At 49.4% G+C, this 15,465-nt stretch overlaps 2 protein-coding genes across 10 annotated transcripts in view; one reads left to right on the top strand and one right to left on the bottom strand.

Moving 5' to 3' along the window:
- The window catches only part of Rpl12 (ribosomal protein L12), a 1,083,577-nt gene that overhangs the window by 699,702 nt on the left and 368,410 nt on the right, over window positions 1–15,465 (bottom strand). The window lies entirely within an intron of this gene.
- Ralgps1 (Ral GEF with PH domain and SH3 binding motif 1) overlaps window positions 1–15,465 on the top strand; it is a 254,600-nt gene that overhangs the window by 43,132 nt on the left and 196,003 nt on the right. For all 9 annotated transcript variants that reach the window (XR_007832900.1, XR_007832901.1, XM_051166238.1 and 6 more), the window contains exon 2: window positions 12,445–12,565. Coding sequence is in view for 7 of the 9 variants with exons in the window: in XM_051166238.1 (XP_051022195.1) it covers window positions 12,509–12,565 (57 nt within the window). In the remaining 2 variants the exon portion in view is untranslated. The remainder of the gene's footprint in view (window positions 1–12,444; window positions 12,566–15,465) is intronic.

Genomic DNA, 15,465 nt, shown 5'->3' on the forward strand with positions numbered 1-15,465 from the left:
CATACTTTGCCATTGGCATCAGGTACCCCAGGCTCCTGATGTCCCTTTCCTGTGCTAAAACGACTTTCTTCTGTAAGAGCAGCTGGGAGAGTGCTGGCTGTGTGTGGCCTCTCCTTGCAGTCTGCAGATACAACACCCAGGAAAGCAAAACCCTCTTCCTGTCCCATCAAGATAAGACTCTCATTTTCTTGAGATTTAGGGATCTGTGTGCTGGTGTGTGTGTGTGTGTGTGTGTGTGTGTGTGTGTGTGTGTGTGTGTGTGTGTGTGTGTGTGTGTGTGTGTGTCTGTCTGTCTGTCTGTCTGTCTGTCTGTCTGTGTGTTCAACCCTCCCCACCCCCCAAGGAGCCAAGCTGTGCTGTTATGCATTGTGGTCAGATTTTCTCCTATTGATCTTTTGTTTCCATTCTGGGTGCCCCGCCAGCCACGTGCCACTCCTGAGTAAGGCGTCCAGGCGGCTCACATGTCAATTCACTATTTCCATCTCTTTCTGTTACAGCCCTGGGTTTTGAGACAGTTCTTCCTCTGATTTTCCACTCTTTTCAGTTCTTCCACTGACAACATTTTAACCTCAAAAGCCATGCTGTTCAGTTGCAGAACGCTTTCAGCACGTTCGGTAAAGTTCCTGTATGTTCTGTCCACTCCTCCTGCAAGCACCCACTGCTCCGAGGGAGCTTGCTTAGGGAAAAGCAGTTGCCCTCCTAATCCTTTACTTGTTCAAGGTCTGCATAAACAGTAGATCCACTGCCAGTGGTTAGGCCCAGGAGAGGTGCCTGGGGAGGCCATTCCAGCATAGAACATGGCCTCAGGGTCTGGGATTCCCCATGGTTTGGTAGCTCAGTCTGCTCCCTTCCTTGGTCCAATGGTCTTCAGGGGCCATGCCTGTAGAAGGTCCCCTACGAGGGTCCTTTCCTGGCAGCACCTCTGCCCTGGCTCCTGCTAGTGGGCAGGGTGTAAGGATGGCACGATCTTCAGGAAGACCATTGCTGTGGACCACCTGCCAGAGTCCCCTGGCTAGGTGTGTGTGTGTGTGTGTGTGCTGGAAGCCAGGGGAAGGGGGTGCTGGCTAGAGGGCCCAGGCTTCTCCTGGGTGCCTGCATCCACCCTGGGTCCCACTGAACTTACCCTGCTTGTAGCTGCCATCCTTCCCTGACCCAGGCAGCAGCTTCAAGCTGAACTGGGCACTGGTGGCTCTCAGAGCACCTGGCTCCTCCTGGGGTTTTGGTGTCCTTTGTTGTATGGCTGGAGAACCAAGTGTCTGGGGTGTGATGAGTGGGTCAGCCTCCATCTCCCCTGATAGTGCCCTTCTGTCTGGTGCAGACAGAAGCATTTCAGAGCACCTGGGCTGGTACTGGGGCTGAAGTAACCCTGTGTAAGCCCTGGCCTGCACTTCCCACAGAGGTAGTGTTGATGCACAAGGGGCTCTTCGGTAATGGCCTGGCACCCCATTCTCTAGGTGGCCAGCTGTCCCTGTTGTTTGATCTCACCATGGCTTCATGAGGAGAATATAGTCTGATACCACCTTAAAGGGGGAAAATTGAGCTGGTACAGTGGTGCACGCCTGTAAACCCAGCACTTGGGGAGGCAGAGGCAGGCAGATCTCTGTAAGTTTGAGGCCAGCCTGTTATACATAGGGAGTTCAAGACAGCCAGGGCTACACACAGAGAAACCCTATCTTGAAAAACAACAAAAAGAGGGAAAATTGGAGCCCAGAGGTAGTAGCATCCTTGGCAGCAGCCCCAGGATTCAAACCCAGGATATTGAGTTTGAATGGATGCTGTGATACTGAGCCTTGTCACCTTGACTACACTGAGCTAGGATAGCATAACTTATGGGACAGAGCTCATGGCTGACTCAGAAGGGAGGAGCAGCTTTCAGCAGAGGGCAGGTGCTGCTGTGCAGGACAGAGGCACACAGAGGGGAGTTTGTATCGGACCAGAGCCTTAGAAAGGTGGTAGTGGTGGTGGGGCCTGGGGGTTCATTCTAGGTAGTGGGTCAGCGTGATCAGTCTAATTCCGTCGTCCACTGAATGTGCTTTGGTCACCGCTTGGCTATTCAGGAGGTACTATTTCAGTGAAGAAGCTCATGACCCGGAGGATGGGGACGTATTGGTGCAGCCAGGTTCACTGACACCAGCCCCACACTCTGAGCAACCTGTGTCCACTCCTTCATGAGTCTACCACACTCACTGCTTATGACCTGGCCAGCCCTCCTTTCACCCCACCTCAGGCCTGTGGTGAACAGCCAAATATTGTCAGTTGCAGTGAATTAATTTGTAAAAAAGAAGAGGAGAAGCAGGAAGAGAAGGAGGAGGCCACCATGGTGGCTGCAGCAGTGGCAGCAGCCATTGCTGGGCATGGTGACACATGCCTGTAATCCCAGCACTCAGGGAGGCAGAGGCAGAGGCAGACAGATATATCACTGAGTTCGAGGCAAACCTGGTCTACAAAGCGAGTCCAGGGCAGTCACACAGAAACCCTGTCTTGACACCCCCTCCCCCCAAAAATGAATCATTATACACCTATGATCTAAAATTCAAAGCAGCTAAACAAATTCCACCCTGACTCTGACATCCTAGACCCTTGCTGTTGCCACCCAGAGGGCAGACATGGCTTTATACAGTTGTGCACCTTGGTGAATCTTATTTGGTACTGTTGGGTTACCAGTAGTCATTTAAGCAACTGGCCACCAGATGGCGGCAAATTGCCACTCAGAACTCCTGCCTTCCCACCTGGAGGCTCTCTTGAATCTGGTGAACCACCCTTCAAGTGTACAACTATTCCCCCCCAGGTGTGGTGTTGCTTCGAGAGTTTTTCATACCTATTTAAAATTAGGCAACATTGAAGTGTACAGAAAGATAGAAAATTCAAGGGCATCTGGAGGTTTCTTTCTTTTTTCTTTTTTGAGACAGGGTTTCTCTGTGCAGCCCTGGCTGTCCTGGAACTTACTCTGTAGACCAGGCTGGTCTTGAACTCAAAGAGACCCATCTGCCTCTGCCTCTGCCTTCCTCAGTGCTGGGATTAAAGGCGTGCATCACCACTGCCTGGCTTCTGTGTGTTGTCATCATGTGTGTACATGTGCCATTAGCAGCCTCAAGTGTGTGTGAATGGTGCTTTCTTAGTGAGGTGTGCCTGTTGGAGCCATTCCCTCACACCCTGCTCTTTTGCCTCACTAGTTCTCTTCTTTATCGTGTGTCAGTTGCTGACAAGTGGTATATTTACTGAATGCTTTATTGACTGTTTACTGAGGGGTTCTGTCTTCTTGTTTGCTGCAGCACCCCTGGAATCCAGGATAGTGCCCAATACAAACAAGACTTTGGGTAAATATTTGCTGGTGGATGAGTATGTGGATGGGAGCAGGCCCCTGTGCTGCGGGCATCTTTCCCTGAATGGAAGTTCTGATGCTCTGGACCATCTCAACTGCTGCTCAGAACCTGCCACAGAGATGCAGCCTAACTGGGCACAGAAGCACATCTGTAGGCGCATTTGTCCTGATGTCCTTGCCTTGCTGAGTGCAGCTGGTGCCTCATGCTGTGCTTTCAGGTGCTGTGGGTCTTCATGTTTCCAGGCCAGAAGGTGCCATGTCCTCTAGGAGTCTAGCCAGGGCTCCCCAGAGACCTTCCACACCAGAGATGCTCATTCATCTCCTGCCATGTGAGCACATAAAAGCTTTTCTTGGCTTATTGGCTGTCTTTCATCCTTTCCATGGTCCTTTCTATGCTGCAGTTAAACTCGTTAACTTACTTAAATCAGACCACAGTGGCTCAGTAACAGACCATTTGCCTAGTATGTACCAGGCCCTGCATTCCATCCCCAGAACCACAGGAAGCTAGACAGAGCACAGGCTCATGTGCACAGACACACACACAGACACACACATACACATACATACACAGGCACACACACAGAGGTACATACACAGAGGCACACACACAGACACACACACACAGGCATACAAACACACAGACACACACACAAAGGCACACACACAGACACACACACAGAGGCACACACATAGAGGCATACACACACACATACACAGGCGCACACACATAGAGATATGCACACATAGGCACACACACAGACATATACACAAAGATACACACACACAGACACATACACAGAAACACACAGAGGCACATACAGATACACACAGGCACACACACACAGACACACAGACAGACAGACAGACACACACACACACACACACACACACACACACACACATGTTGGCTACTAGTTCTCTTGGCTTCCTGGTGTTTGTATGGCCCATAGGGAGGACTTTTTCCTTCCAAAATTTCAAACATATGAATCTGTTTTTCTGCTAATGTTTTAATGTTTCTTTTGTCTGTTTAAATATTTCATCCACCAAACATTTATTCTTTTTTTTTTGTTGTTGTTGGTTTTTGAGACAGGGCCTGACTCTGTAGCTTTGGCTGTTCTGGAAACTCACTCTATAGCAGGCTGGCTTTACACTCACAGACATTTCCCTCTGCCTCCCAAGTACTAGAATTAAAGATGTGCACCCCTATGCTCAGCGAACACTATTCTTATAAATATTAGATAAAGGTTTTAGGGAGTTCCTGCCTCCCCAAGTGAATAGTAAATTGTTTCGTTGACATTTTAAAGCGATGTGTCTTCCCTTGCTATAGGAACTGTCGTTGATTGCATAGTAATTCTTAGCCACAACCAGCCCACTCTGCCCCAACTTCCTCCTTGCTGATCCACTCATCTGTTCTGGGGCCTGCTCTTGGCTGTGACTTCCTGACAGAACAGTGTCCTGCTTATTTTACTTTTTCCCCCGTGAGACTTTTTAAGCTACTTTAAATGATTATTTCAGAAAAAAATTTGAATTAGTTTGTTGAGTTCCAAAAGGAATGTTCTTGCATTTGTTTTATTTTTAGATTAATTGGGGAGAATTGATGACTTTATGGTATTGTCTCCATGGGAGTGACATGTCTTTAAATATTTTTAAGAAGAAGATTTAATTTTTATTTTATGTATACAGGTATTTTACCTGCGTGAATGTGTACTGAGTGTATACACTGCTTATGGAGGCCAGAAGATGGTGTCAGATCCTTTGGGATTGGAGTTAGATTGTGTAGGCCACCATGTCAGTGCTGGGAGAGGAACCTGGGTCCTCTGCAAGGGCAGCGAGTGCTTGTAACCACTGAGCCATCTCCAGCTCCTAGAACTCTTTAAAAAATTACACTTAATTTATTTTGTCTGTGTATGAGTATGTATATGTGTAGAGATCAGAGGACAGTTTACAGAGGTCTTCCACCATGTTGGGCACAGGGACCAAACTCAGGTTGTTAGGATTGATGGCTCCTGAACCATCTTTTGCCCTTAAAAGCCTTTTAATAAGAGTTTATAGTTTTTTCAAATGACTTATGTACCTTTCTTTCTTTTTTAAGATTTATTTATTTAGTACACAGTGTTCTGCCTGCATGTAACACCTGCATGCCAGAAGAGGGCACCAGATCTCATTATAGATAGTTGTGAGGCACAATGTGGTTTCTGGGAATTGAACTCAGCACCTTTGGAAGTGCTCTTAACCTCTGAGCCATCTCTCCAGCCCCTTCTGCACATTTCTTTAAACCTTCCCATCCAGGTCTTTTCTGGTTTGTGCTGTTGTGTTTATGTCTGTTTGTTGGTGGTGGAAGGGAAATGAGTTTAGGTTGGCTTGTTTCTTTCAGCAAGGTTTGGGGAGGAGAAAGCCAATGTAGTGGTGCACTTCAGGCGTTGGAAAGCAAAACCAGTTTATGGAGTATGTTTTGAAAATGTCACCTGTCCTCACACACATGTGTACCTTTACACATCTCTCACTCCTGCAGTGCCCTGTAGAATGTGGAATGGGGTTGCAAGAGCCGGAGAGCCAGTTGAGTCACCTGTTCCAGCTCTATTCACAGGTGACAGACACCCTTTAGTGCCTCTGCTCAGGTAGTCTTCCCTTTGTCTGTGCCAGCCTGCCTGCTTGCCTTGTCCCCTACGCATGGCTTCCCCCCTCCTCAGGTGGGGTGCCTGCTACTTGTTATGAGGGTGAGGCCCAAGGACAGTGCTCATGATTGTTAAGGACATGGGTTTCCAGATCCACCATTCTACCCTGGCCTCGTGGTTTCTAGAGGAGGAACTTGGTCTCGGGAGGAGGAGTGGCAGGTGAGAACGAAAGCCTCCATATGAGCTGGGTCATTACCAGGCACCCCAGTCTAGGGCTCTCTGGTTAAAGGGCTTTCTCCTAGGCTTTGTGTGTGGGGAAATGCACCCCTTTACTGTATGCCTTGTAGGTTCAGAATCTACATTGGCAAGGGTCACTGTTTGGAGGCAGGGACACAGTGGGGGGCTGCTTAGGGGGCTTTGGGTGTTGGGAGGAAACTTGGCTACACAGATGCATAGATAAAGAGATGCATAGAGGCTTCTCTGCACTTGCTGGGTGGAGACTGCAACCCCTCGCCTTTAGGTAACGTTGCTTGTTTAGTCCCGAGTCAGATGTTGTTTGAATCATTAGGATCAAGCACGTGATTAAGTGAGGGCTCTGTAGAGTTGGAGAGGGGACCACAGCATCAGATTCCTGATCTAGATAACCACATCCTTAACAACCCAGAAGGGAACCAGGGCTTTTGCGGGTGTCTAGGTTGTCCCAGTCCGATTTCATTTATCTCCTCACTCTCACTTCTGTTTTCCAAAGCTCTCTTTAAAGCCTACGAGCATCCTGGGGCTTCCTCTGTCTCTGGCCACAGCAGGTCTGACTCACTGTGGCCCTGGTTCAGGAGGGCCCATGCTTGTGACACTTAAAATGGACAGTAGTGGTACAGGGGGTAGAAGCAGAGCAGGCTCAGCTCCTCCCCATCAGTCTTCCGCACAGCTTCTGTGTGTGCCTCAAAGACCAGTGCTCCCCGTGCAGTGCCTGAGACAGTACATTCCACTTCACCCCGGATGTGGCTCTTTCCCCTACCCTGTTTGGGATCCATTTCCGTACTTGTTTGCAACATTTGGAAGAAACCATGCTCTTGTAACTGGACATGCCTGGGCGTGTGCATTTTCTTTGAAACAGCCTCCACTGGCTTAGGAAAAAGTGATTATTCTGCCTTCTCCACAGGGTCTGCATTGGCTCGTCTGTCTCACACCGTCCTGTGGTTTCCTGAGCTGCAGTTGTTGAGGAACACTTTGCCTGGAAGGAGCCCAGGGTTGCATCTGGGCTTCTCCTTGCTCTGGGAGCGCCTCCCCCCCCCCACTCCCCCACGACCAGACTCTTGTAGTGAGCAGAGAAAGATGTGGGGTCGGTCTGCGGTTCTGATAGCAGCTGCCACGCTCTTAAGGAATTACATCATGAGAACTGCTTTTGCTCTGGCTCTGTTTGGGTTTCCAGGAGGGTTAGCAGCGAGAGCGTGTTTGAGTGTACATGCAAGCGGAGGGGCAGAGGAGAGTTGAGAGGCAGAGGGGGTGGGGAGAAGGGGGCTTTGTATGTGCAGGCTGATATGACCAAACCTGAAAAGCTGATGCCATCTTCCCCATGGGACAGAGAGTGCAGACATGAAAAGATGGACCTACACATAATAGTTTAATTTATCTCCCCGAGTCACTGTTTTTATATCTGCAAAATGATGTCTTAGGAGGATTGCTATTGCTAGGAAGAGACACCATGACCACAGCAACTCTTAGAAGGAAAACACTTAATTGGGGCTGGCTTACAGTTTAGAGGTTTTGTCCTTTATCATCATGGTGGGAGCATGGGGGCATGCCAGAAGACATGGTGCTGGGGAGGGAGCAGAGATTCTACATCCAGATCAGAAGGCAGCAAGAAGAGAGAGACACTGGGCCTGGCTTGACCATCTGAAACCTCAAAGCCCGGAGACACACTTCCTCCAACAAGGCCACACCTACTCCAACAAGGCCACACCTACTCCAACAAAGCCACACCTCCTAATAGCACCCCTCTCTATGAGCCTGTGGGGGCCATTTTCATTCAGACCACCACAGATGGGTTTTACAGACTGCATGAACGAGCCTTGTCTCCTGAGGCTGGGACAAAGCCTATGCATAGCAGATTGTGGCAGAGGCACTGAGGGCCAGGACTGGAATCCTCTGCACAGAACTAGGGCTGGGGAACACTTAACCTCTGTCCAGACAAGGGAAGAGCAGAGGCAGACAGTGCTGCTATGGCCACACAGGCTCCTCCTCATCTTACTCCCTGTCTTCTCCACTCTCCCCAGTGAGGATCAGAAGACAGAGCCGAGGAAATGAGAAGGGGCCTCTGCTGCCTGTGCTGTAGGCCCCTAGCACCCCATGTTTCCTGTGTGCTCTCATGTGCTCCAGGTCCCCGCCTTCCGTCTCCTGACTTGGCAGACCCCTGCCCATGCCTCATACCCACACTATGGCTCCTCTCAGTGGGCCCATAATGACCCTTTTGATGCCCTAGTTACTTCGTGCTGCAGGAAAGCTGGACCTGTGCCGCTCACTCCTTCAGAATCTGTGTGCACTGAGCTGGGGACAAGGCTTAGAGTTGAGTAGGACTCACTGCTCTTCAGGAGAACCTGAATTCAGGCCCCACCCCTCAAGTTTGTTGGCTCACAACTACCTGTAATGCTAGCTCTAGGATTCAGTGCTCTCTTCTAGCCTCTGGGGGTACCCGAGTATACACAGGGCATGCGTGCACACACACGTGAAATAAAATAGAAATGGAATATACTATCACCTGTCTAAAATCCTTGAATTACAGAGATTCCCAGTGCCTCCAGGGAAACTTGTAACCCTGTTCCCAAACACACACTGCTCCCTGCACTGCTCCCTGTAGCCTACAATGTCTTTCTGTGTGCTTAGCCTGTCTGAGCACTATTTCCTGCCAGGTCCCAGCCCATGGCCTTTTGACACAGGAGCAAGAGTTAGCAGCCTCAGCACCCAGCCTGGACAAGTATTCTGTTACTCTGTCCCGCTTGGTCCTGCCACTCTCTGCACATAGACTCATGTGTTGTTTGAGTCTGTCCCTAAGCTGCCCCTAAGCAAGACTGCTTCTGTCATGGCGAGCCATGCAGGAGTCAGAACAGAGACAAGGGTTAGGCTGTTTTTCTAGCTTCTGCCTTCCATGGAAAACATGGTGCTTACAGGACAAGTGAGGGTGTCCTCTCCAGGTAGACTGGGGCCAGGGCAAGGGGAAGGACAGGTCCAGCCTCTTAGATGGGATGGCCCTGCTCTTTGACCACTATGCTTGGCTCTCTGAAGTCTATTGCTGGCAACCTCCTTCCCAGCAATGGAAGCCCATGATCTCACAAAGCACAGTGACCGCCCCCCCTTTAAAAAATAATGTACTTACTTTCATTTTATGTGTATTATTGTGAAGGTGTCAGATCCCTTGGGATTGGAGTTACAGATAGGTATGAGCTACTGTGTCGTTGCTGGGAGCTGAACTCGGGTCCTTTGGAAGAGCAGAGAGTGCTCTTAACCCCTGACCCATCTTTCCAGTCCCACAGAGCCCTTTTTTATAAATGTTTAAAACTAATTGTTTGCCGAGGCGGTGGTGGTTGCTGCGGTGGTGGAGTGGGCCTTTAATCCCAGCACTCAGGAGGCAGAGACAGGTGGATCTCTTGGATTCTAGGCCAGCCTGGTCTACAGAGGGAGTTTCAGGCCAGCCAGGGCTACAAAGAGAAACCTTCTCCTAACAAACAAACAAACAAAGCTAATTGATTGCTTAGGAAAAGAGAATAGGAGCATGTAAATAGAAGCTTGTAAGAGAAGGATGAAGTTACTGCTACAGTAGCAACATTGACCGTGAGCTGCCCTGGCCTGCACAAGTGTTTCACACGCCCTTCCTGTGCTCTGCTGGGAGGCAATCTCAGGGATGTGTATAAGCCCAGGCCCTGGCAGATTGTCCAGGATTTGAGTGCATGGGGTCTCAGTTTCACAGGAACCCAAGTAGTTCCTACTGTGTGATCCAAGTGGCTTGGACCTCCTGGGCTCTTGTGGCAAGGACATGGGCGAAATATGTGATGCTTAGCCAGTATCTCCCTCAGGATAGATGTGGCCATTGGTAAGAGAGTCCCATCTTCTCCAAATGGGGTTGCCAGCATATCCCTCCTTTTATTGTGCATGCTTGTATATGCATGTGTGTGTGTGTGCGTGCGCATGCGTGTGTGTACACAAGTATGTGCCATGGCATGCATGTGGAGAGCAGATGATAACTTGAAGGGAATCACTCTTCTCTCTCTTCTCTCTCTCTCTCTGTCTCTCTCTCTCTCTCTCTCTCTCTCTCTCTCTGTCTCTCTCTCTCTGTCTCTCTGTCTCTCTGTCTCTGTCTCTCCAGTGTGGGTCCCAGGGATTGAACTCAGGTCCTCAGACTTGTTAGCAAATGCCTTCGTCCATTGAGCCATATCCCTGGCCATGGCAGCATCCTTTGGAAGAAACATGGAGCTACCAGGGCAATTTCAGAGAGTGCCTCTGGTTTGGGCTGTACTCAGAAGGTTGGGGTCCAGGTGTGGTCTCCCTGAGGAGACCCACAGAGCACCAGGCTCATGCAGATAGAGTCAAAGTTCACACTTGGAGCAGACTGGCTGGGCTGGTGGGAGGCCACCTAAGAGTCCTGGGTCCAAACTGCTGTGGCTGAGCTCTTGAACTAGGTCTCGTTTACATCTGTTTTGGGTCCCCTATTCTGGAGCTCCTGCGCCCATCTCGCGGTTCTACTGAAAGGCCCTGCCTAGCCCTTGCCTGGGAGGGCCTTTCCTTGGTTCTGGTCCCAACATTTCCCTTCTCAGCTTGTCACTTGCATGGCAGGCCAGCCAGGTGAGGTTCTCTGTGCTGCTCCGCGTGCTTCACGTATCGTCTTGCAGCTTAACAGTCCCAGGTCCCACATTCCTGGGGTATCCGTGTCACCATCCAGATTTAGAACACTCTTCACCTCAGTAGCACTCTGTGTCTGTGTGCAGTGTCTTGCCATGGGCACTTTTTCCCCTATAAACTTGCCATTTCTGGGAATTTCCTAAAATGGAATCACACTGTACATTCTTTTGCTTGTGACTTCTTCCACTAGCATGATGTTTTTGAGGTTTGATCATGCTGCGGTTTGTGCTAGCATCTCATTTCCTCTCATAGCTGAGGAGCAGCACACTGTGTGGCTAGGTCACACTGCTTTGGCGTTCACTGGATGATAGACATGTGGCTTGGTTCCAGCTCTTGCTGTCAGGAGTGATGCTGTGATAGATAGGCTTCCTCTGTGTGTCTGTGCGAATGTTTTCATCCTTTGTAGCAGATGCCTGGGAATCAGATCAGTGGGTTGCTTTAACCAATCAGGAAGCTGCCAAATTGTGTTCTGAAGAAGCTGTACCATTTGCCTTCTCACCAGCAATGTGTGAAGGTTTCCGCAATGTGTCCCCGCTTCCCCTGCCCCAGACACACTTGGTAAAATCTGATTTGGTTGTTGTTCTAATTCTGGCCATCCTATTGCGTATGAAGTGGTGTCTTTGTGGTTTTAGTTTGTGTTCCTCTGGGGCTTTTCCCTAATTAGAGAATGTGTGCGCGTGCACACATACACACACGCACATGCACATGGACACACTTGCACATGTATGTGGGAGACCATGGAGGCTCGCGGAATTGGATCCCTGAAGCTAGAATTACAGGCAGTTGTGAGCGTCTGAATGGGCGCTGGAACATCCTTCTCTACCTTGCTGTAGTCAGCTGGGTCTAGTCTGGCTGCTCTCACTTGCCCTGCAGGAGTTCTGTGGGCTGTTCTTGCTGTCTCCCAGCCCGTGCCCCTTTGCCACCTCAGCTGGCGGCAGCCATCCTGTGGTAAGCGTAGTCAGCTTCCATTTTGTGCCTAGATCTCCTCGCTGTCCTGCCGAGAAGCTGCTGGTGCCTTTCAACGATCTGGGAGGTGACAGATGCTCTCTGGACAGATGCTCTGTGCATGTGAGCAGTCCAGGCAGAATAACCAGATCTGACCTTCCAGGGGGTCTTGGGTCATGCTGCTGCTGCGGTAGAGTAAGCAAAGGCACTGAGTGTGACCTCAATGGGCTTCAGTTTCCCTCCATAGAAAATGGGCATGATTAGAAGGCCTCCCTCGGGATTGTGTCCACTTTCTTTACCAGCCTTTGTCTTTATTTAGAACACAAAATTTGGGGCCTGTGAGGTATAAATGCACATGTCAGATCTAGCAATCTGCAAAGGGCAGGACAGCCAGGCAGGGGTGTGGGTCCAGTGCTGTCATAGGGCCAAGGAGACAGAATTCATACAGATGTTGGACACTGGTATTTAATCTAGAAAATGCTGCCCTCTTTATGAGCTCAGTCATAGCACAGACATAGCATCTTCCATGGAAGGAAACAAGCATGCTGGCTCTGTGGGCCAGCCTGAGCTTGAAGGCTACCAGGTCACACTTTTCTTTTCAGGTCTCCTGGGTGATCTGTTGGAGGCTGGCATGGTTCAGAGCAGGTTTTTATGGGTACCTTTGCCTTGCAGGACCTCTCAGGCAGGTTATGTCACCAGCAGAGGTGGCTCCGAAGCTCCCTGAGGCCTGGAGACTATGTACAAGAGGAATGGTCTGATGGCTAGCGTGTTGGTCACCTCCGCCACTCCACAGGTACGAAAGCTGTGGGAGGGAGGGGCCATAGCATGGGATCCAGGCCATGAATACAGGCCTTCTTAGGGCCTGCCGCTCTAGGTGAGAGCTCTAGGAGCCAGTCAGCTCTGTGGATTTTGGTGTTTTCTGAAGTTGTTCTTTTCAAAAAAAAACAAATACCTGCCCAGTCCAGCCATGGCAAGTGCTACATTCCATTTTGGTGGCAAGAAGAGATCAGACCTTTCCCAGGAAAAACCGCTGTTGATTATAAATAAGCCATGCATTCCAAAATGAGGTCAGACAGAAGCCAGTCCAACTGGCCCCTGAGCTTATTTACCTTACTTCCTAGGAAATGGATGTAAGGACTGGTGGTCTGAATGGCCTGGGCAGGGACTCTGCATGGGGTCTGGGATTCGTTTTCCAAGCTCAATAATGACATAGACACACAGAAGGAGGGGTGTCATCTGAGGCCGGTGCCACTGTGTCTGGGGTATAGTGCAGGCTCCTCAGACGTGTGGTAAGGCAGCGTTGGGTCTGAGCTTCCCACAGGGGTTTTGAAATGACCTTAGGTTAACTAATCAGAGAGTCCCAGGAAGCAGTTTCTTATCAGTTTTTTAAAATTCTTTGGTTTGCTCTCTAGTCTTGAAATCAAACATACGGATGACTTTAAAGATTTTTAAAAACTTTACTTTAAAATTATATGTATGTTCATATGCCTGCAGTGCACCTAGAGGCCAGAAGAGGGCATCAGATCTCCAAGGCGATGAAATGAATAGGTGATTGTGAGTCTCTGGGTGTGGGTGCTGGGAACTGAACTCCAGTCTCCTGGAAGAGCAGTCTGCACTCTTAACCATTCTACCATCTTTGTAGTCTGGTGGATAACTTTTAAAATTCCCTAGGAGGCCAGCATAGTTTCATTGAGTATTGAGTTATCCTCATCACTGCTGTTACTGCAGATATGTTTGGGGCAACCTTTTATTTGACAAGTACCCTTACCTGGGATGTATCTTGAAGTGGGTCAAGAGTGTGGGTTATTTCCAGGTGCACCAGGGCCGGTCCTATTTCTTTTAAGTTTTATTTAGATTAGATTATCCCCAGGGAACAATGCCTTCTACTTTGAGGATTTTTAAAAAAGATTTATTTATTATTATGTATATAGTGCTCTGGCCACATGTACACCTGCAGGCCAGAAGAGGGCATCAGATCACATTATAGATGGCTGTGAGCCACCATGTGGTTGCTGGGAATTGAACTCAGGACCTCTGGAAGAGTAGTCAGTGCTCTTAACCTCCAAGCCATCTCTCCAGCCCATCACTTAGAGAATTTAAAAAGTGACACCTGTTACATGCCCTAGGCCCCCAAGCCAGCATGTCTCAGGGAAGGAGGTGGTGGCAGTGGTGGTTTCGATTTGTCTGGTAACCTGTGCTGCTACTCTGAGATGTGGCATTTAATAATACGATTTTGTACTTGGTGAGATACAGCAGAGTGAATTCAGGACCTGAGGCCAGGTGGCATCAGCTAATGTGAGGCCAGCATTTGACCTGGGCCTGTGGGCCTGCAGAGCCGGCAGTCTCTTGCCTCCTGAGACCACATTAAGGTCTCATGCAATGTGGGAGACTCACCTACAGATAGCTCAGGCCCAGGCATTGGGGTGGGCTGCTTGTATTTCTGCTCCACTCTCTGACCTCATACTGTTGTAACTATTAGCTTTCTTCGGGGACTCCCAAACACCCTAGTTTCCAGTAAGATTGCAACATTTTCCCAGATATATCCATTTTAAAAAGCAAAGTAAAGAAAAATGAACAGGAGCAGATTCCCTCAGCCCTGCTGTAAGATGGCGGAATGAGCAGAAGCCACAAACTTCTCTCCCATAAGGTGAGATGAAGGCATCCATGGACAGGCACACGTTTGGGTGGTCTGCCTGACAAGGTGCCCAGGTGGAACTTGATGATGCAATCTCTTGAGAGAGAAGATGTGTCCAGCATTTTGCTACCATCCCAGGGGTAGGCTTCTTGAACTCCATCCAATTTGGGGGCTTTCCCCTTGCTTCCCTGTGGGAGGGCCCTGTCCTCACCTTCAGGACTCAGGGACCCTTACAAGAGGGAGTCTGCTCCCTAACAGTCATCTCTCAGCTCACAAGCCAGCCCCATGTGTGTGTTAACCCTCTGACTCAGCTTTCCCGTCTGTGTTGCGACGTCTTGCACTGACTTCAGCTAGGAAGAAGGAAAGGAGAACCGAGAGATGGCTCCACAGTTAGGAAGGAGTGCTGGCTGTCCCTGCAGAGGACCTGAGTGTGGTTCCCAGTACTCTTGTCAGATAACCCATAACTGCCTGTAACTCCAGCTCCAGGACATCTGATGCCTTCTTCTGGCCTCTTTGGGCACCTGTGCACACATAGCACATATACATAAATGAAGTAAATCTTTAAAGATAAAAATGAAAGAAGGTCAACAAAATGGATGCTCTCCTTGGGTCCCTGAGTCTGGAGGCCCATTCTGAGGGAGAATTAGGTTAAGGCACCTTTCTCCCTCATGGGTGCTAGGGACAGAATTGGATGTTGAGCATGCTAGGTGAGTGTTCTGCACTGAGCTACACCCCAGCCCTGGGCTCTGACTCTCTCCTGTCATTACACTGCTGGGCAGAAGCAGTAAGGGGTAGTGGTCCAGCCCATTTTTTGAGGTTCAGATAGAAAGCTGGGCTCACATTCTGGCTTTTGGCTTCATGGGTAAGAAGCTCTGGAGAAGCCAGGCATGGTGACACATGCCTGTGATCCCAGCACTTGGGAAACAGAGGCAAGTAGATCAATGTGAGTTCTAGGCCACCTGGTCTACAAAGTGAGTCCAGGACAGCAAAGGCTACACAGAGAAACCGTGTTTTGAAAAACCAAAAAAAAAAAAAAAAAAAAAAAAAAAAAAAAAGTA

Source organism: Acomys russatus, chromosome 24 (assembly GCF_903995435.1).
Source record: "Acomys russatus chromosome 24, mAcoRus1.1, whole genome shotgun sequence".
NCBI lineage: Eukaryota > Metazoa > Chordata > Mammalia > Rodentia > Muridae > Acomys > Acomys russatus.